The sequence below is a fragment of the Diorhabda sublineata genome, chromosome X, assembly GCF_026230105.1.
Source record: "Diorhabda sublineata isolate icDioSubl1.1 chromosome X, icDioSubl1.1, whole genome shotgun sequence".
NCBI lineage: Eukaryota > Metazoa > Arthropoda > Insecta > Coleoptera > Chrysomelidae > Diorhabda > Diorhabda sublineata.
In genome coordinates, this window is record NC_079485.1 from 494,611 (window position 1) to 516,709 (window position 22,099).

The 22,099-nt window shown below is 30.3% G+C and overlaps 1 protein-coding gene across 15 annotated transcripts in view; it reads right to left on the reverse strand.

Moving 5' to 3' along the window:
- Window positions 1-22,099, reverse strand: part of LOC130451859 (basement membrane-specific heparan sulfate proteoglycan core protein) — a 243,593-nt gene that overhangs the window by 36,570 nt on the left and 184,924 nt on the right. For 2 of the 15 annotated variants that reach the window (XM_056791188.1, XM_056791195.1), the window contains 4 exons: window positions 17,734-17,862; window positions 6,944-7,111; window positions 3,330-3,548; window positions 578-715 (listed from right to left, as the gene is read on the reverse strand). In XM_056791188.1, the coding sequence (XP_056647166.1) occupies window positions 578-715; window positions 3,330-3,548; window positions 6,944-7,111; window positions 17,734-17,862 (654 nt within the window). Of the gene's footprint in view, window positions 1-577; window positions 716-3,329; window positions 3,549-6,943; window positions 7,112-9,710; window positions 9,864-10,733; window positions 10,848-13,246; window positions 13,469-15,163; window positions 15,278-15,717; window positions 15,829-17,733; window positions 17,863-22,099 lie in introns of all 15 variants that reach the window. The other 13 variants (XM_056791190.1, XM_056791189.1, XM_056791194.1 and 10 more) reach the window with 11 other exon arrangements.

The following is a 22,099-nucleotide window of genomic DNA, read 5'->3' on the forward strand; positions in this document are numbered from 1 at the left end:
AAAAATCAATCATGATATCACCACACCATCATCGGTGACGTAATCCCTATAAAATGCAAATGAAGACAAACATTAACCGTTCTGTTATTTTCGCCATTTTTTGATAAAAACTACTTGCGAATTATGACATTAACAACTGATATATATTTGTATTAATCAATACTAAAATACAACTTGTTTTAACCATACAAAGATTTTCCAGCCCTAATTATAAAATTTTAATATACGAAAATATTATTTCAAATTATTCACATTTACAATGAAATTTAGAACATAGGAATATTAATTTTGCTCAAATTGTTCAGGTCTTTTCAATCATTGATGGATATCGCATTATTAAGTACATAAATCTTAAGGAGGAAAGTCAAGTATAAAAAAGAGATTTTTGAGAATTGGTTTATATACATAAAAATGAAAAAATCTATCAATGATGAAAAATATCAAAACAATTTGAGCACAATTACAATGAATGATGATGTCCCATCACCTTTAAACTAAAAGAAGCTGTAATTTAAACTACAAGGCGAAAAAACTATTTCAGCAAATAGAGAAAGCCTGAACGTTATATCACACATACTGGACGTTTTATTTTGAGCACCGGAACATCCTTCTTCGTCAGATCCTTCAGGACAATCTGGATAACCATCGCAGCGTCTTTTTGAATCCAAACAAATACCATTTTCGCAACGGAATTGACCATTAGGGCAGGTATTAACTGTAAGAATAGACGTACGATATGCTACACCTTTTTCCTTTATTACAAAAACCACCTTTCACTGTGTTGCAAAGTTTTCAATTCAATACTGCTATTTAGGTTGAGATGATTGCTACCAGTATCCGGTATAATCTTGAACGAAATCATTTTTTTTGTGGTGTGACAATTTTTTTGAGGCAGATAAAAATGATTTCGAGTTTTAACCTAAGAAGCAGTATTTTTCAAATTTACAAATATTATGATTAAATTTAGTAGTAAGTTTATCGGATGCACCAAATGTTATTGAATTTTTTCAGATGGTCAAATACAGGTCGTACAAAATGTAGTTGTAATTAAAAAGCCAAAAGTTGTCTTTAAAATAATTTCCTGAGCAGAGTCCAAATTCGATCTTTTTGAGATAACCAAAGCACGGGGTTGTGGTTACTCGTTTATAGAGATTATTTTTCTCTCAAATACATATTCTTATATTTCTAAAAATATTTTCTTCTGGTCTATAAAGCCCAATTGGTACGCTTCTACATATCAAGTAAAAAATGTCAGTAAATGATCATGGATCTTTGATTGACCTTTGTAACGTATGTTCCAATAATTTTGGCACAAAATATTTAACCATAGATGTTTGTAATAAGTATCTTGAATGAAACTTTTCTAATTTGCCATAATCAATGGCTTAGTAACTAACAAATATAATAACTTCAACTAAATGGAGGGGCCCGTGCTTCTCAACCAGGAATAATTTCAGCGAACATCTCTCATTGGGTCTTGGTCGACTTGAATATCTATTTCGCGTATTTTCGTTGTAATTGTTCCTCATTTTCGGCTTGCTATCCTCCATAATACATTTTGCGAGATAAAAGGAATCAAAAATCTTCTATTGGACAGGCCTGATGTAAATTAGGGGGGTTATTTATCTCGTTTCGGTACAAAAGGTATGTTATTTTGATGTAGCCAATTTGCAGTTGTCCTTGCATAACGGCAGGACGCTAAGTGAGGCAGTTATTAATATACCTGTTAGAATCTAAAGTTTCCCCGTTACTTGACCACCCACATAAATCTTATCGAAATCATATACCAGACGAAAACTTTATCACCGAATTTTGCTTTTTTTTCTATATTTTCCACTATTGGAAACTCTTCTATATTAATTGTCCGTATAAAAACTATCGTTTCCCTGAAAAGGAGGGCCAGCTCCGAACCTTCCTATAAAAAATTTCCCATATCCTACCTAAAAATTTTCCAACGAATCCAACGAATGATTCGTTCATTTGCAAAATGGATCAGTCTTAGTTTACGCCAGCATCCTGGGATTCATTCTAATTGGTTTGGGGTTTATTCAGGACATTTAAGTCTTTTAGGGCGCTTTTGACCATTTCTTGTTAGTTATTAACGTTAATTTTTTTACGTAAGCCCCGACTCTATCTTTTGCTCTTTTAACCATTGTTTCGCCTCTTTCTCAAGTAAAAATTCTTGGTTTTCTTGGTTTTGGGAGGTTCACATATAGTATTATTTCGTTCTGACATTTGACTTTGGCACGGTAGATGATTCTGCGTAAAATATTTTGATTTTGACAAATGCGAAGTTTGAAACACAAACCGAGTAGAAAAATTCAAATAGGGTAGGATGGAGATTTGACTATATAAGCCTTGATTCTCCAAATATTGACGTTTTGAGCCAATTATAACTCTAAATTTGCTTTCTATGCTAGATATTATTCAGAAATCACTTTTCGCTTTTCAAGAACAAAACCTGTTATCTTGATAAATTAATTCACTTCCATGGGAATACTGCAGTTTTACTTCATATTACAAAAATTCAATAAAATTTCGAAATAACTCCGATTTCAAACTCACTATATAGGATAATCCAATTATGTACATATTTGATTTGAATTTAAATTCTTCTGATTAGTGTTTAATTTCTATCTAATAATTGATGTCAAAGGTGTTAGTGGAAAAAAGTTAGTCAAGTTAAATTAGAATTGACTCGAAACCATGTTGTCAAACACCTAATAAAAGCAAAGACTTGTTGATTTTTCAGATAATCAGTCGAAAATCATCTAGAAGATATCTACGGCGTTAGATAAAAAGATAACAGCTTGACTTGACTCTATTCCATTATCATTACACATATAAAAATATTAAAATTGATTTCTTCAACGAACACGTTAAAAGGATTTATCTCAGTAATACTACGGATCCATTTGAAGTTATAGAACAAATTAAGATGCACAAGGACAATATTTAGGTCGGGAGAGGCCTAAAGAACACATTAAGATCTATGTTCACTAATTGGTACCAATATCAACTTCATTAGAACATCGGAGCTGGAGACAAGCGATTATTATAATAGAATAGATTGAATCGTTCAATGAACAGTAAAATATTCAACTTAATCCCAAAAAAGTGGATTATATAGCAAGCCATAAGGAGAAATGAAGTAGAAACAACATAGATTCAAGTTTTATGAATTAGAAGAGAAACTTTGGTAACTAATCAATGATAATAATTTTATATGTGTAAGATCGTGGAGTCAAGAGGCCTCCATCCATCGCACTTGTTACACAAGCAGAAATATAATTCAAGCTTCTATTCTACCGCGCAGGACAGAAACATACCACAATTTTCTTCATCGGAATTGTCAAGACAATCTTTGAGACCGTCACATCGCAATTTGTCCGAGATACAATAACCATTACCACATTGGAATTCTGTGATATCACAAAAACCGGTACAACCCATTTCGTCTGATCGATCTTTGCAATCTATAGTTCGGTCACATTTTTTACCAAAGATACAGGTCCCATCGGCGCAAAGTACTTCGTCAGGCTGACAAACTGTATAACGTTTAAAAATAAGCAAAACAATAGACACAAGGTGATAGGAACATTAATACCGTAAACCAGATGATTGAAGAAATTACTATAAGTTACATATACAGTACTTCTGGTTGATGGAAGATAGCAAATTTTGTGCCATTCGTTTTTTTCTAGTAACTGAAACAAATATGACAACAAAATACGTTTGCTAACATTCAAAGAACAATTCGCACTTCAATATGTGATGACAAAACGGTTTATGAAAAAGATAGTTTGATTTTTTTTAATGGGATGTTATGGCCACGAAATTTACGGAACGAGACAACGGTCCCTAGATTCTTTCTATGCGAGTGGAGGAGCAATTGCAGTTAATAATAGATAAACCGCATTGAACAGGAAAATATAAGGGTAGATAGCGAGATAAAGATAAAGTATAAATATAGATAAATCTTCGAGCTGAATCTGCTTGACGTATTCTAATAGAGACTTGGATTTAAAATATGTAAAATATTGTATAAATTAGAACAGGTTGGTAGAATAAATATATCAAATTGGAAAACAAATTTTCAATAACTATTTATGAGTATTTCTGAACATGCATTGTTCACATAGGAAACTGAATCAAAAAGTTATGAAGATGAATGACTTAGAAAACTGGTAGCTTTGATTATCCATGGAATTATATAATAAATTTCCCGGGAAAAGCTGCGATTGATAGTTACTCGTTGCTATAGGAAAATAGTTTGAAAAAAACAACCCCATATCTATGGAGAAAACAATTTTTAGAGATTAGAAGACTTTGTGGTGGTTTGATAATGATTGATAATTTTGAGCTTATAAATGTTTAAATAATATTTAGCTGGAAAATTTTCGGATGGCATCATTTAAATGTACCAAAATGATTTGAGTTAACTTGAATATGATTCTGTTGGATAAAACCGTTTTGTCGATCATTATATCTGATTGAGAAAGACTGATATTAGCTTTGTTCGAAGGGCAAATTCCGAATCAGTTTATGGACCTATTGAAACTCAATTTTGAATCGCATGATTCGGAACATCACCCGCGAAAAAAGCTATTAAGGAAAGAGATTGAGCTTTAGGTTGGCATACTGTATATATTTAGATATGTATTGAATTTAAATAAGTTCTCATTCAGAATAGTAATTTCTTCTAATTTATAGTACATATAACTGTAGACACAAAGTAGTACATATACAAATTATGCTAATAGACAAAAAGTACATGTAGGTTTATTATAATAACATAGAAAGCAAATACTTGTGAAAAAACTTATTACCAAAAAATCGAATTTGTCGAAATTGTGGGTTGGCGAATAATTATTCAATACTTTATATTGAAAATTTGTTTTTGAATATTAATAGTTCAAATAGAAAAGCGAATCAACATTTGTATTGAACTCCAATTTGTCATTGCATTACGATATGTATGTATGTATGTATTTATAATTCTTTTTTTTTTCTTGATAATAAATGATTTCACAATAATTTGCTTTAATTTTTGTTTTGAATACCCACCATCCAAGTCACAAAAAGCTTCATCAGATTTATCGAAGCAATCGTTGATGCCATCACAGTAATATTCTTTCTGTATGCACAAACCATCATTGCAGTGAAATTCGTTAGCAGTGCAAGCTGCGTCTGTGCAATGAAAAAAAGCATGTGCTAGAAAAGCGTGTTAGTTTATAAAGCCAAGTTAAGAATGCAAGCTATGAATAATGAACGAATAATTAGTAAATTTCTTTTTTTTATATTCTTTCATACCAAATATTTTTGTATTATTATCTACTTACCCAGAAAAACGTACTTTAAAACATGAAATTACCGAACGATTATTTTGAAAAAAATTTGTAGTAGTGTATTCGGCTTTAATTTTGGTGTTATATTTACAAAAAACGGCGTGATCAATTTTTTTAAATTTTAACATCGATAATGTTATAAAGCAAAGAAATGTGTTAATAGGTCATTCCTTCATTCTTCAGTATTCTAGAAGTCACATTGTTAACGAAATATAGTGGAGGCAAGATAGGAAAAAGATCAAAGAAAAAAAGAGAATTTCAACCTGCAAGTTTACTGCTGAAACTTTTCCAGAAGGTTGGTACGAGTATAAAACACTTTTTTCGGGCAAGAAAATGGGCTATGAAAGTTTCAAAATTAATAGCATAACATCCTCGAAAACCAACTTTTTGGTTCTTAATGAAGCTTTTCAGACTATTCAGAATTTTTCATGAGGAATTTGAGGCAAAAATTTCTTCTTAAAGTCTTCATTTTTAAAATATAAAACAATTGATTTTTTTCTATTCGTAAACCCACAAAAAGCCACAATGAATCATACTTTCATGTTGTTTTTCCGTAGGATTCATTGGTGTTTATGTTTTTTTCAAATTTTCATTCATTTAAATAAAATTTCTACAATAATTGGATTATTATTTATATTTGTTTTTAAAACGTGTTTCCGAATTCAACCTTTCATTTTCTAAATGAAAAGTACATTGAAAAGCTAATGAGTACTTTCAAGTCTCAAATATGAAAATTTTTAGTTGAAAATAATATTTTTTCGCTGTAAAACCAAGTACCTATCTCAACAACGGAATTGAATTTGAGGACAGATTGTTTTTTACAGATTTCTCATGAAAAATGCTGAATTTTCCGAAATGTTCCGTTACAAAAGGACCTTTTATTCAAGAATAAAAAACAAAAATGTTGTTTTTTAGCAAATTTAGAGGTTATACGAAAAAAGTTTTCTATGAAATTGTTAGACATTTTTTTCAGGGATGATTAGTTTTTCCACAAATTTGGAAAAGCAATTTCAAACCTCTAATGAAAAGAGTTGCGCAAACGTAAAACGTGTTATATCATTCTACCAACCTCCCAAATAAGTGTTAGCAAGTTTCTTTAACTCTATTGGACCCTTTTTATATGTTTTTCTCGATAAAAATACTTGATTTTCTGAAAATTAGTTTAAAAAATAGTTAATAATTGACGTATCGACTGACTTTTGTCAGTCTTTATAAAAATACGACTTGCATTGACAATTTGCAATTTAAAATTTCTTATCTTATTGTTATTATTGACTATATCGACTATAGTTGTGTGCCCGGGAAGTAATTATTGGAATAAATACTAAAAAGAAGAGTAACATGCAATATGGTAACAAATATTTTTTAAAATATTTTGTTCTCGATATAAACGTAACTCAAAATTGAAAAGTGGTAATCGATGGCTTTGGAAAAAATGAAACGAAATGAATGAAAAAATGAAACGTGTAATGTTCTAAAAATAATGATTTTACCTATACTTTGCTACTATAATTGCTACCTTCAGATTTCGAAAATAAAATGTTAATAGTATGATTCCCAAAGACGTGCTTTAAAAGACATGGAAAACGACATACCCCTAACTGATGAAAGTGTAGTAGTAGTGATTGTAGGACTAGTGGTGTCTATGGCACAGTTTTCTTCATCACTGCCTGTTTCTTCACAATCGACATAACCGTTACATCGTTTGTAATCTTCAATGCAATTACCTTCTTTACACTGAATGTAACCTTGTGTACACGAACCTAATTCAAAATATTCAAATTTCGAAATATCGGATCTCAATTTTGATATTCATATGTTGCATGTTGTCACTTTCGAAAAAAATGTGTTTGCTGTACGGGAAATGATCAACATACGGTGTTCATTTTACAAAGTGTAATTAAAATTATTATTACATTTTGAAATCAAGAACATAATTTGATATATCTACCATAATTCATTTTGTAAAATGTGGAGCTTAGGAGATGAATAGATATAGTACAGATTTCATTAATTTTTAGTTGCGAATTTTTTGTTTTGTGTACAAATTTGCACTACAGTGCAGTATTTTCATTACACAGAGTGTATTGAATTATAGATCAGCAACAGCATTAATGTGTAAAACGTAGTAATCAAATAACATTGTTTCTATCCTTATTTTGGAAAGTCCCAAAAAAACACGTTGTTTGAAACTTTCTAATAATATGAGCTATAGCTCATGGTTTTTATAAATAATACGATATTATCACAGAGGGCGGGGGCGTCTCATAACTAATGTCGGTTTTCATTTGTGACAATTTCTACACTTCAATTTGAACATGTCTTAACTTGTTAAGATCTGTTTCTAATTGTATAAAGAGTACAATTGTTTTACATTTTTTAAATTATTCTCTCTCTGTTTAATGGCATTTTTATAATTGTTGTCGTGACAGAACGAGAAATATGTGAAATTGAAGGGGAATATATAGTTAATGAGCTAATGGCATTGGTTAGGTTAGGTTAGGTTATTACCAGAACCCGTCGAAGATTCGAGCGGAAAGTCTTGTATTGTGGAATTATGAAGATTTAGTATACTTCGACATTATTCTAGATGGTTGAATATGGTTTTACCAAGGTCTCAAAGAGTTTGCTGAAAGTTGTGCTAAAACCATAGAATACGATGGGCTATACTTCGAATCCCAAGGCTTTCTTTTCATTTGATTATTAATTAAAAAAATTGAGCATTGGCATCACACATTATTTATGAGACACCCTCTAAAATTTTCCAAAAAATGGATCGAGCATAGAAGGTATATTGAGTAGACAGAGTTTTCCACTGGATTTTTTATGTTGGTAATCACAGCAACACATTTTTTGTCCATAAAGTAGCAGTGAACAGTGTTTTGTATTTTTTGATATTGAAAAATATACGTGCAGTTAGTTTTCATATGCTCTTTTCCATAAACCGAATTAGAAAATATGTACAAAAGTTTTTTTTACACTATAATCTATACATTTCAGATTAGGTTCGTTAATAAACATCGTTAACGTACATCCAAAAACAAAATAATAAATGTTGACGATATACAGTGTGTTCATAAGCGATCGTAACTTGCTAATAATTCGATTTCTGTTAGGTTGAACGATGAATAAACGTTCTTTCAAATAATTCGGGCCATCTGCGTGAGTCGATTGGAAGTATATAGGATTCAACGTTCTTTCAACCTAATTTATCAACATCCTGTACATATTTTCAGTTTCTCATTATATAATACACAATTATTAAGACCAAATAATTCTATATTGAGAAATTTCTAAGTTTAAAATTGTTAAAAAAATTGTTTATGTTAGAAAAGTAGTAGGTTGTTCTGACACTATTTGTGTATATTCTAATTAGAAAATTTTCAACATTATAAATAACTAAACTTTTAGAAGAAGTAGATTTATATGAAAATATCCAAAAAAAAAAAATAATCTTGTATTTCTCTTTTTGAAAACCGTATCACATGATATAAAAGATAGATGTACAAAAAACCAGAAACAGAATGCTGATAACAGTCCGTCAAATAACAAATCAGCAATTGCGTAATTCCCTATCAGCTTTTTATCATTTGGTACAGTCAAAAAGAAAAAACAATTTGAACATATATTTTGTTATACTTCTCCACCTTATATAGTGCCAATCAAGTTATTCACTTGGCCTGAATTATCTAAAAAAACTTTGGTTCGATATTTTTTTGTAAACCGGAATATTAGCAAAATACGTTAGTTTATGAACACACTGTAAAGTATATTTACATTTTTAAACATACAGTGATCAAGAATTGATAGGTTATTAGGAGGAAATATCAATCATTCCAGAATCAAATATACAGAGTGAAATTATTATAAAAATATTAATTAACAATATTTTCGTGGTAGAAGAATTTGGTAATTTACTATATAAAAAGTATTTTTTTATATGAAACATAGCGACAAAAATAAAGAAGGTATTTCGGAATCTATGCAAAAGAATTCAATAAATGATTGTGTATTTGAAGTAATGATTATAGTATTTGTGAAGAATTCAATAATTTGAGAATGTAAAATTGTAAATTGTAAAATATTGTTGTCGCTAAGTAAATTGATTTAAAGGTTTTCACAAGCCTGAATCTTCAACTAAATGAATTTTTTCGCATGAATTTGAATACATCCTCTACGAAAACCAACGAGTAAGACGAATAGTTAGCACAAAAAACTTAAATGGCACCAAGGCACTCCAATTTGTTAATTCATCCTTATTGGAAAGATCTGAATATTGTAAAGAAAAAAAAAAGAATGAGTGACACCGGAGTTGAATGTGTTATTAACCCGTAGAGCGAAATTTTAGAAAGTATATTTTACCTTCCGTTTTCTTGGTATATGCGGCTCCATCGCAAAATTGTTCATCACTACGATCTTCGCAATCATACTTTCCATCACAAACCTGATTTATTTTCACACACCTTCTTTGATTCTTACATTTCCAAGTGTTAGGGATGCAAACTAGTGTTTGTCCTGACAATGATATCAGCCATAAACCACATGCAATTAATTTCAGTGCAAACAGGGAAATTTTTCATGCAGTTTAAGTGCGTTCACATTAAATTTTGGCGTTTACGAGTATATTGGAAGAATAAATAATGAAGTGATTTAATAATATTATGAATATAGTTATATTTATAAATATGTTGAGTTGATTATATGAGAAATAATGAAGAACTGACATAGTTGTTGCCTTTTTTCTAAATTTTAAGCTGGAGGATTAACCAAAAAATTGTTATTTATTCGGAATATTTCTTTGAATTGAAATAGAAAGTAGCGGAACATCATATATCTGTAAATTCACAATTTTGAAAATTATTAATTAGGAATCGTTAATTTTTTGAATAAAATAAGTACCCAAAGATACATTATTTGTACTCACTAGTATTATTTTCAATTATATCCCAGTTTTAATAAGATTCTGGAATTAATCTGTTTTTGATTAATAAATATGCTAGTTTTATAATGAGAATCTAGAAACTGTATCTATTATTCTTGTTGGTTAAAAATCATTAATTTCCGATCTAATTCAATCCATTTATGGGTCTCTATATACCAAAAAATTGAATAGATTGAGAAAAAACTACTAACAAATACCCTTTGGAATAAAACTTGTACTGATTCTATATTTTGTCATTCATATGTTTTGCACAGTTTCTAGAAACAAAATACAAGTTCCAATCCAAGATTAAAATATCACTATAACTCCTATTCTATATTAATTGAGTATAAAGAGTCTATATCGGAGGTATCAAATGTGAGCTACGAATTTCAAGGAAGAACTACAGAGTAGTAGTAAGAGAAAGAAATATATCTGATAAGAGCATGATATATAAATCTTACCGTTACAATTTGCTTCATCAGACTGATCAGAACAATCATAAACTTTGTTGCAGCGCAATTTTGAATCGATACATTGTCCATTTGCGCATAAAAATTCATCAGACTTGCAGTGTCCTGTAGGTACATGGAAAAAAGTAATAATAAAGCGGTCAAGGGAGTTTTAAAGAACGGAAAGCCAAAAACTACTGTTACATACACGATAGAGGAAAAAAAGAAAGAAAAGCTAAACGTAATCTAAAGAGCTGTGCAAATCCCTTTCTCCATCTCTCCAGCAATAGAAGTCTTTGGTCTAGTAGCAGCTCATCGTTATGATAATATCTTCAAAATTATTTTCTTTTATTTTATTTGTATTCTCTCTATTCCAAGTAATTGTTTTTTATGCTCTGTACATTGTTCGTACTGTTGTCTCGTCTCATATATAAATTAGATACTGATTTATCTGAGTGCTTCTAAAAATAGCAATCTACTTAAACCTCTTTTCTTAATGGTTTAAAATTAGTTCTATAAATATATGAGCGGAAATCCCGTATAATTTAAACAATTTTCTTTTTTTATTTATATAAAATGTAGTTTAGATAAATTTCTTGTAAATGCTATCGTCACGTTGTGAGAAGACACTACAACAACAAGTTACTTCATGCATTTTTTTCCTCCTCAACCAGTTTTCTACTTAAAGTGTCACAATTGAAGAAGAAAAATGAACATCATCATACGGATCCTTGTCAATTGATGTGTGATTTCCATCAACATTTTTTCAAGCATTTTCTCAAATTATGAGTTGTTGTATGTTGACGAACAGATGATTTATTGCTTCGTAGAAATTTTTCGTAATATTATACTTGCTCATGGAAAGTCCAAAGACCCATTTCTCGGGATACTTTTACTAATTAAGGCAGTAGTATTTTGTCTTTATAGAATCAGTTCTATTTTGTGATTTTTTTCGAACGAAAATTCTATTTGAAAACAATATTTTATAGATTTCAATGTTTTTTTGGATAGAATCCTCTTGCAATGGTGTTAGGACTATTTCAAAAATGTTTTACAAATAGCGCTTCTTTTTTTTTGACACAATAACGTTATCGTAGTTTCCGTTTGATCCAAAATATTATTTTGAGGAAAACTATACGACATATCTTAAGTGATTCTTTGATGGCAACATTAGTTTTTCTATTTTATTAAGTATATAATAGTGAAAAACGTTAAACTCTTGCTGTAATCGAAGTTTGATATTGAACTGAGAATTCAAAGAGGTTTTAGTGATATAAGAAGCTGCAAAAATTGTTATTAGAAGGGATATTTAAAAGACACTAACGATGAAGAATACTGACGCAGTTTTAGTAGGACTACTAACAACATCTAACTACAACATATAGAGACAGAACACGAAAGAATGTTCTACAAATAGATAATTAGTCAGAAATACAAATTCTGTACAAGATTTCTTAAAAGTTGTATGAAAACTTCCAATGTACATCTACTAAAAGTACAGTTTTTATCCTTGTTTTTGTGATCTATTCAGTATAAAGATCAACAATTTTATAGGACACTACCTTGTCACGAAACTTTTTTGTGCCGATGCTTTTCTTAGTCAGTGACATAGAAACCCGGTAAAATAATTTTTTTTCGTTGATATTTGCCATACGTATCATGTGATTTGTAATATCGATATTGTAGAATCGATATGAATTCATATTACCCCTGATCCAGTCTAAAAGTGACCTTGAGCCATCGACACCTCATACTGTAAATCCTACAGTGCGATTTATATGTCCTCTAATAAAAAAACTTGGGGATTATACAACGTTCGCTTAGTCTTCTTCTCATGCATCATGAATCCTTGGTACTACTAAAGTCTATTTTATGCCGCAGAGTTTAAGAATGGTATAAAAAAATCCAAACTCTCCTATTCCTCTATGAGCTTTTCGCATTTTAAGAATCTTTTTATGTTCTGCATTCCACTGAATTGTTATAGCACTGTTCGATAAGAATTATAAATGATCTCTCCTTCGACTATCTTGTGTATCTGGTTCTTCGTATTTGGTCTTCCTGGTGCCATGCCTGATAAGAAATGACAATAGCATCTACACTTCTGTTTACTCTGTTAGCAATTTCTGGAAGCGACTTTCCAGCTTCTCAAAGATCACTGATATCGGTTCGTCCAGTACTTACAGTAAAATATAATTGGATAAAAACAGGAATCTTCAATGAATAGAGCTGAAATTCAAATTTTTTTTTCAAGACGTTCATGATACAAGTATACGTGGCATATTTTTGACATTATTAGTCAGTATTATTTACTATGTATTGGAGTTTTCATGACACTGAGTATATATAAAGAGAAGCCGCTACGAAAGTAAGCCATAGCCAGTCAAAAGTTTGCGGTACGAAAATGGATACGATATCAACGTTTTAAAAAAAAATTATAAGATGTACGCACTTGGAAGAAACATAATACTTTCAAGGTAATTTTGTACAGAAGGCGAAGAGGATACAATTACAAATGGAAAACTAACCACATTGCTCCTCGTCCTCAGAGTGTAAACAGTCGGAAACAGTATCACATATTTTATCGAAATTCAAACAGGTGCCATCACTACACCTGAATTGATCACGCAGGCATTGATTACAACCGATTTCATCGGAACCGTCCGGGCATTCATGTTTGAGGTTACAACGGAAAATCTGATCTATACATGATCCGTCATTACATCTAAACTGATGCGGTTCGCAATGTGCTGTGAAAATAATTTCAACTAATATATGTTTTTTTTGTGGATATACAGTATACATTTTACATATTGGTGGATAGATTTATTTGAATTAACATAAGAGAGGACGTTGATAATACAGCAATAGTTTAAGAAAATCTATGGATACCAACTGATGCGGAACGATTTGATTATGAACAAGCTGTGAAAATTCCAGAAGGCTAAAAGAGGAAGTAGTTGATGTCTTCAATAACTGTTGCGAAAGTGTGAAATGGAAAACACGATCATTAAATTTATATCAAATGGGATATTCGTTTTTTCAATTTTACATCGTTTTGATTGTTTATGACTTTTAAGTATTTTAAATAACTGATATTTGGTGGGGGAGACAAAGTTTATTTTGAGCTTATTTCACTATTGGCAAACAAGTTTGGTCAAGTAAAAATAAGTAAAACTGAGGATCGATGTAATCGAAGGAAATGCGAAAATATCAGCATAGTTTTATAGATGAATAATTTGGACATACTTTGGTGTGTCCAAATGGAATGAAATCTTTCGAAAACTAAACAAAATCCAAGCACCAAAATGTATAAAGATACTGAATCATCAAAAATTGTTTAACATAATAATAAGATCACTTCCAGTTATAAGATTTGGCGAGAGTAGTTTCTATTTTTTTAATTTGACTATTTTGCTATAGACGATTTTGTTATTTATTTCAAATAGAAATAAATATTCCAATTCAATCATGATAAGTAATAACTTTGTACATAATTTACTTCAGCATTGTTTATTTATAAATAACCAAACACCGTTTCAGGTTTAATAATAACCTCCACCAAATTAGAAAGCGTGAGTACAATATTCTGTTTCAAATATGTTCTCTATATATTCATAAATCTACTGCAAGCTTGAGTCATACATTTGTTGATTAATTATATTGTGATGCAGATATATTTGCGTTAAGTTTTGTGTGAAGGAACCGTTTGGATATATCTAATCACTACTCTAAATATCGACAAATTGAAACTACTTATTATTATTATTATTATTATTTGTGAAAACTGGCAAAATTCAAGTATAAAAATTAGCTGGTCTAGAAACACCACGTGAGATTGTTTAAAATAATACGAAATTGTGGCATTAGCTTTCATTTAAGTATCAGAAAGGAAGTCGGTATGTGCAAAAAATCCGTGAATGTGTGAGAGATGAAACAGTGCAAAACGGATGACAACTCACTGAAAATAAAGATCGAGAGAATCGAAAAGAAACTTTGTCTGGAATCAATAGGAAAAAATTCTGAGAGTATATGAGCTGTTTTATGAGTTATTTACAGATAATTGACATAAACATGATTAGTTATAGAAAAAAATTTTTAGATTTTTACATTCCTCGGCCCAAAGCTTTTAAGATGCGCCAGCATTGAGATAAATATCAAAAAATCTTCGTTATTTGATTAATAGCTTCTAGAAAACGTACGATAACTTCTTCGAACGCGAAAAAAAATTATAGAAATTGCTAACAAGTGAAGATTAACATTAACATGCGAATTATGGTTTGGCAGAACTAGTCCGTGCAAAGTAGTGAAGCCCGTAGTTTGATTTTTTGAAGAAACCAGCTTGTAAATATGTGTTTCCGAACAAAACCAAGCCATTCCAACGAAAATATTGCCAGTTTTCATTGGAAGTATTTGTAATATAAAATAAGCAGTAAAAAGCATACTTTCGTTACATCCTACTTCGTCAGAACGGTCCTGACATTGATGAATACCGTCGCATCTTTGAGCATGTGGGATACAGAATCCGTTTTCACATCTAAAATCATCCTTGAGACATGCTGTAAATATTAAATAACGTCTTCTTTTTTTGACTTATTTGTATTGTGAGGAATGATTTTGGTTAGAAATCGAAATTTGATGAATATTAGAACACTGAGAATGGGAATTTTTTTATTGGAAATTAAAATGAACAAGTAGTTTTAGGGATGAAATACTTAAGATCATTTTTAAAGGAGCCATGAATTAGAAAAGGGAAGAGAAGAATTAAGGTTGCATCGCTAAAGATTCCACAAAAATAACAGGTGAAATATTGAAGTTGTTCAGTTAAGAGTGACAGGTGTTCTAATATATTTGTTTTTGTATTCGTGTTATTTTTGTAAAATCGACGAAACGTTTCACAACCTATTTTTAAATCGGAAAGAAATAATGAAAAGACGATTTTGAAAATGATGTTGATAAGTCTGGATTTGGAGAAGACATTTTAGATATAAACACTTACGACAATTTCTTTCATCACTTAAATCTTCGCAATTGTATTTTCGATCGCATACCAAGGATTTCGGTATACATTGGCCGTTCCCGCATCTGAATTGGTCAGCTCTACATCGATCTGTGTGTTTTTTTTGCGTAACATGCAACATGTAATTATGTTATTTCTCGCAAGAATTTTGTTAAAAACTCTCAATATATATCTAAGAATCGAAATAAGTGCCGACACTGAATATACATCATACCGTTACAATCGTATTCATAAACTATTTACGTGAAAATTATCCTTTTTTATCAATAGCGAATTTAAGTAAAGAAAGTGATTGAAAAAATATAATACAAGAGGAATTCTAGGACTCTAGTGGTTCTCCCTAAGGACCCATGAAATATTTTATGGCGGATAAGGACATAAATATATATATTTATATACAAAAATGTACAGAAGGTAACAGAAAATAAACTCCATGTTTTATGTGCCTCCAAAATTCAATTACAAAAAGGACATTCGGATTGAGCACTATGAATAAAAAATGTTACTGTTTACAAAATATACAGTGGGCGCTTATAGTTAATTCTTAAATATGTTCACAATTCTCGCGCTCATTAGGTACTTTTGTTTATATTTCTGGGTATTAGAAGTAGAATAAATATGTACATTAACACAAGCGAAACTTTAAATATTATTCATTACGAAGATTAGAATTTGATAAATTTATCCTGTAAAAATATTTTGAAAGAATCGTTTTTATATTTAATTAAAAAATTGTTGATGTTTTTGAAGTATTTTCTGACAAAATAATATTAAATAATAATTTGATAACCTCCAAACAATAAAAGTTTACACAGTTATCATGACAGAATATTCGTCAATATTTACATAGTTAAAAATAATTGAATAATTTATTATATTATGAATCAAATAATCGAAGATAAATGTAAATAAAGTACCTATCAGTGAATCTATTTACATCAGTGAGAAGGCATATTGCATTGGGCCCAAAACATTTGGTAAATACATGGCTGAAAATCTATCATTCTCTAATGGTTCCGAAAACTTTTGCTACATTGACGAAAGTGTGGTTCGTGTTGAATTTATTATTACCTTAAGATTGGCGGTGGTTTCAGTGTAATCTCTGTGTAAAGTTTTTAATTTCCGGAGGTAAAAAATTTTGGAATTATTCATTTTATATATAACAAGTCAAAATGAGTTCATGTTTTTATTTTAATATTTAAAGTAATCCGAAATGTAGTAAATGGGATGCTCAAAATGCAAGAATAAAATATCGAAATGTTTTTCAAGATGCATTTTTAAAGCCAGGCAAAATTAAGCTGTTAGAGCACACACAAAAATAAAATAAAGGTGAAGCTTATATTACAATAATAGATGTTTTAAAAGCACTTGAAGTTTCTTATTTTACAAATATATGCATAGGTAGAAAAAATACCAAAAAGCTCAAATTGTTTTTTTCTGAATGCTTAAGCTCGTCATTCTGGAAGTTATATTATATCTTTGAAAACGTATTTTGAGTTGAAAATGGTGAAATACTTTTATAAAACCTAAAAGTGAACAGATTTTTTCAAACTTCAAAAACCCACGTTATACCCACAAATATACTGAATATGAAGGAATTGCATTTTGTAATCAACAGAAAACTTATTTCAATAACATTCAGATAATGTAACGCAACTAATTAAATAGTTTTCACTATTTTTTTGTTTGTATTTCATACTAAAAATACTTCAAGTGAATTTAAACTATCAAAAATATATAATTTTATTAATATGAACTGATTCAATCTTTTGACGATATTTTCCTGTAGAAAATTTGTCTTTTAGAAATAAATAAATTTTTATTCACATTTCTTGATAAAAATTTGTAAAATTGTGTTCAAATATTTCTTTTCAAACAGAGAAAATTGTTAATAGAATTTTTCCCCAAGCATTTGTTTTATGTTAATCAAATTTAAATTAGAATTTATTCGGAACGAAATATATGTACACAAAATAAATAGAAAATTGTACCTACCACCTGCAGAAGTACAATTGCTTTCATCTGCGTTATTTTTACAATCTGAACGGCCGTCGCAAACTAAGTAATCGGGAATGCATATATCTCCTCTTCCACAGTAGAAGTAAGGAGGAAGACACTGTTGTTCTGAAACAAATGAACAAATCAATTATTTAGATAAAGACTGTGTATTAAAGTATTGAAGGAAAAGCAAGTTCTTTATAACAATAGAAAATGAAAAATTTCACCTCTTGAAATAATTTATGATCACTATACCATGTGTATAACCCAGACAATCACAGTAAAACTTTCAAGCTCTAACTCTTGAACATTGTTATTGAAAGATTATTAATGAATCTTATACGAAAACTTAACGTTATTAGTTATCAGCGTCAATTAATGGGTGTTAATCGTCGATTTTAACGCTTGCCATACTCTCAATAAAATACATCATGGTAAATTCGAATTTATCGAAAAATACTTTTTGTGAAAATCCCTGTAATAAATAGCCTGTCCTCGGTTGGTGAATACATGTACTAGGCACCAAATCCAACTGAGTATTTAGGCCCAGATTTACGTTACAAAAACGGGATCCTCACTCAAATTTATTGATATAGGGTTGATGGAACTAACCTATCTTTCCTGGTGAGTCATGAAATTGTAAAAAGAGATTTTTAGATCAAGTAGAAAAGGACAGTTACATCTGCTACTCTACATCTTCATCTATTTCAGAGTCGGTCTATTGATCATTTCCTGTGTTGTCTCGTTAAGAAATATCATTCTTTTTATTCTCTGGTTTTCCTATCTTACTACATGACCAGCTCATTTTATCGATTCGCTTTCTTGTTACCGATTATGTTATAGGCATCACAGATCATCGGTAATGCCGTTAGTGCATGGGGAAGGAAGAAACTGCAGATCTTGTCGTCGGTGTGTGCCAAGAATTCACATTTGCGCAGTAAACTAGCGATACAGTTTGCCAATCAAGCGCGGATCCAGGGGGGTCATGGAGGTCATGACACCCCCCCTAAACCATGATTAATATCCATTTCTGTATGTATTAGACCCTTAGTCCGTTTACCTTCAAATACCTAATAAGATGTCATTTTGAGTTGGAATTATTTAACAGGTCAAAATGGATTCAATAAAAACCTTTCGCATTTTTTTTTCAGTTATTCAACTGTAAAGGAGAACTACCCTAGACAAAACAACGATATACAGTATACTGACTGACGTTGTGATATATGATTCAAAGTCGATGAGGAATTGAAGTTCAGAGTAAAAATTGCGTAAAATTTGTCATTATGCTGTCAAAAACAACGTAATTAACTTATATTTTGTGGTAGAAGGCTTAAAATGCCATATATTTTGGGGAGGACTCGCCCTAAGACTAGTGACCCCCCCTTTTTCAAGACCCTGCATCCGCCCTTGTTGCCAATTTACAAGTTACAATTACAGTAGAAGACATTTTAAGTAATTACTTCTGACTCTGAATATATTTGAATATATTTTCAATTATTTTAAATATTCTACATTATAATACATCCCAATTTATTTTATTTTATTATACAACTAATACGCCTTGTATATAAACATATAAACGCTTGAACTATTTGATCGGCGTTTTAAAAGGTGTCAAATATCCCTCTAAAGAGTTGGAAGATCCTTTTTCGATCACGGTTTTCGGGATGGAATCTAGCGTGGCTCTCGATGTCATATAGAATGGCACAAAGGCCGTACTTAACTCGATTTAACGTAATATTGTAACACGATATAGTTGTTTGCCTTTGATAATCATCTTACTAGAAATTTCTCATACTGTTACGCAATAATGTTCCGATGCCTCTTTCTCTCTCTTCCGCTCCGTGTTATGTTTTAGGCCGGTCTAAATCGAATTATCGAGAAAAGTGACATGTTATATTGATGACCTTTTCGGAAAGTATGTAATGTGTGGTTCAACACTTTGTTATAATCCGTCCCATATGACGATTGCTAGGAATTCATTTATCACTAAAAAAATCTTTTCATCGAGTGTTTGCTTTGCTTATCTCGGATTTGTTTAATACTTGCCTGTTCTGCATTTCAATGATCGATCCGAACAAGTACAATAAATGTGTAGTATTGTCTCTGGTTGTTCCTCAATACCTACTCAGCAGTTTAGGCCTGATAGTCTAAACTCTGTTTGTGATATTTTCTGAAGATTCTCTTACAATTTTTTTGTTTTGACGATTTTTCAGTGGCCCGATACACGCACATATACCATCTCGTTTCGAAATATCAGTCTAATATTATTAGAATCGCATATTTCCCATAGCTCATATATTATTAAGAAATACGGTGTTGTACTATCATATAATCAAAGAAATTATGTTGAAAATGAAGAAACAGGATTCAGATATACTAATTTTGTCCTCTGCGTTATCGTATCAACTGACCTAATTTCATTTGGGATAAAACTGAAACGAAAAGCCGGAAAAGAAAATAAAACGTTCTCAAAGGTTGAGTTTGATATTATCTGATCGAAAAAGATTGGAAAATGTTTAGATTTGATTTTTTATTAAATGTGCTCAAATATGCCATTAAAGGTTCCGGCAAAAAAAAGTTAAAGAGGCTTGACGGTAGACAGCTGTTGTGATATTGTTAAAGACGACAAATTTTGAATTTGCATACCATTTATAAGAGAAACTGTTTTTGATGGTAAGATAAAAGTATATTGTTTATATATTAGAAAAACTGAAGTCTTTTCCTATGGGAAAACAATATTAACATAAAAGTTACACTTTCAGCTCTTTTTTATTTAAGATACAAACTAAGTAATGATTATTCTGATACCAAAAATTATGGAAAAAATATAATCATAACAGGTGAACCTAATTTCCTGATTTACATTCATAAGAACGAAAAAGCTATAAATGATAAAAAAGACCTAAATAATTTATGTTTTGTAAATTCTAATACAACTACAAATAATTTAATTGATGATCGATACGTATTTGACATGTAAAAACTAAGGAAAAATTAATCTTTTTTGTAAAAATCATTTTCTATTTAGATATTCGTGATGTAGATGATCTATTGATTAATATAAATACGCAAATTGTCAGTGTCAATATCATATTTTGATAAAGACTAAAAACAGTCGAAAGTATCGAGTATTGGAATTGTTAATCCGTAATTATCACCTACAGTAATAACTTTGAGAAATATATGAATTATAATAATGCAAGCGAAAATTAATTTTGATAAATCAAACTTCATATGCAAAAATTATTGTTTGTTTTACCAATTGTCGGCTTTTTTTCTGATGGAATAATTCTTATTTTTCATTAAAACAAAACTCATTTGTATACATAAATGTCAGCCATAAGTTGTGTAACCATTAGAATTGTAGATGAAATAAATCAAACAGGTATGGACAGATAAAGATATTGACATTAAAATCGTTCAGCACTCATCGTTAATTGAATTCATAAAATAACAACAGCAAGCGCTCAATTAACTACGAACTTTGGAAAAAGGGCCGCGCTATATATTCCAATCAGTGACAATGTCGTTTGTAGAATAGAAAAGTAAATAAATTATTATATTGTCAAAAAGTTGATAAACCTTACCTTCAACATGTGTATTTTCAGTAAGTTAAAGTAATAGATCGGAAGGAGAAATTTGGATTTTTCGTTTTCTTTTAATGATTAAATCACTTTTAATAACTTGTGAAATATTGATTTCGCTACCGAAAAATTAACGCCGAAATCTCTGCTTCTCATGCATTGTCAAATTTATTTTTAAATAATTTGCATTTTGTACCTTGTTCTGAATTTTTTTCCTTATTTTGTGATCACTAACAATAAGTCAGCCAATAATGTATTTTAAAAAATTGGTATTACTGTTGCCTCAATTAAGAAAGTAATCGATATTTTCCTTTCATTTTTAGCATTTTTATCGAAATTAAACGAGATAATCAAAGTAATAACACAAGATCATTTCAAGCGACATTTATAAAATTTTCCTAGCAAGAGTATTAAGCCCTTTAACGAAAAAGTGGAAAGGTGGGCGTAAAAGCACTAAATACAAGCACAAATAGATACAGAAAATCGAGGAAAATGTATTGGGGTTCGCAGAAAAGAACACTGGCCATTATGCTAATGAACGACAATATGATGATCCGTGTCTCCTGGTGATATTCCCTTTTACTTTTGTATCGTGGAAAGTCTTGTCATTTTTTACGCAGACATTGTGAATGTCATAATGTTGGAACGTAAATATATTTTATTGGGGTTAACTTCACGAAAACTCTATTTTCATTATTTCGTGTTTAATAGCTGTTATATATTGGATAATGATTTTCTAATGGAGGGCACGAAAGCCCTGGGATTGCGGAATATGA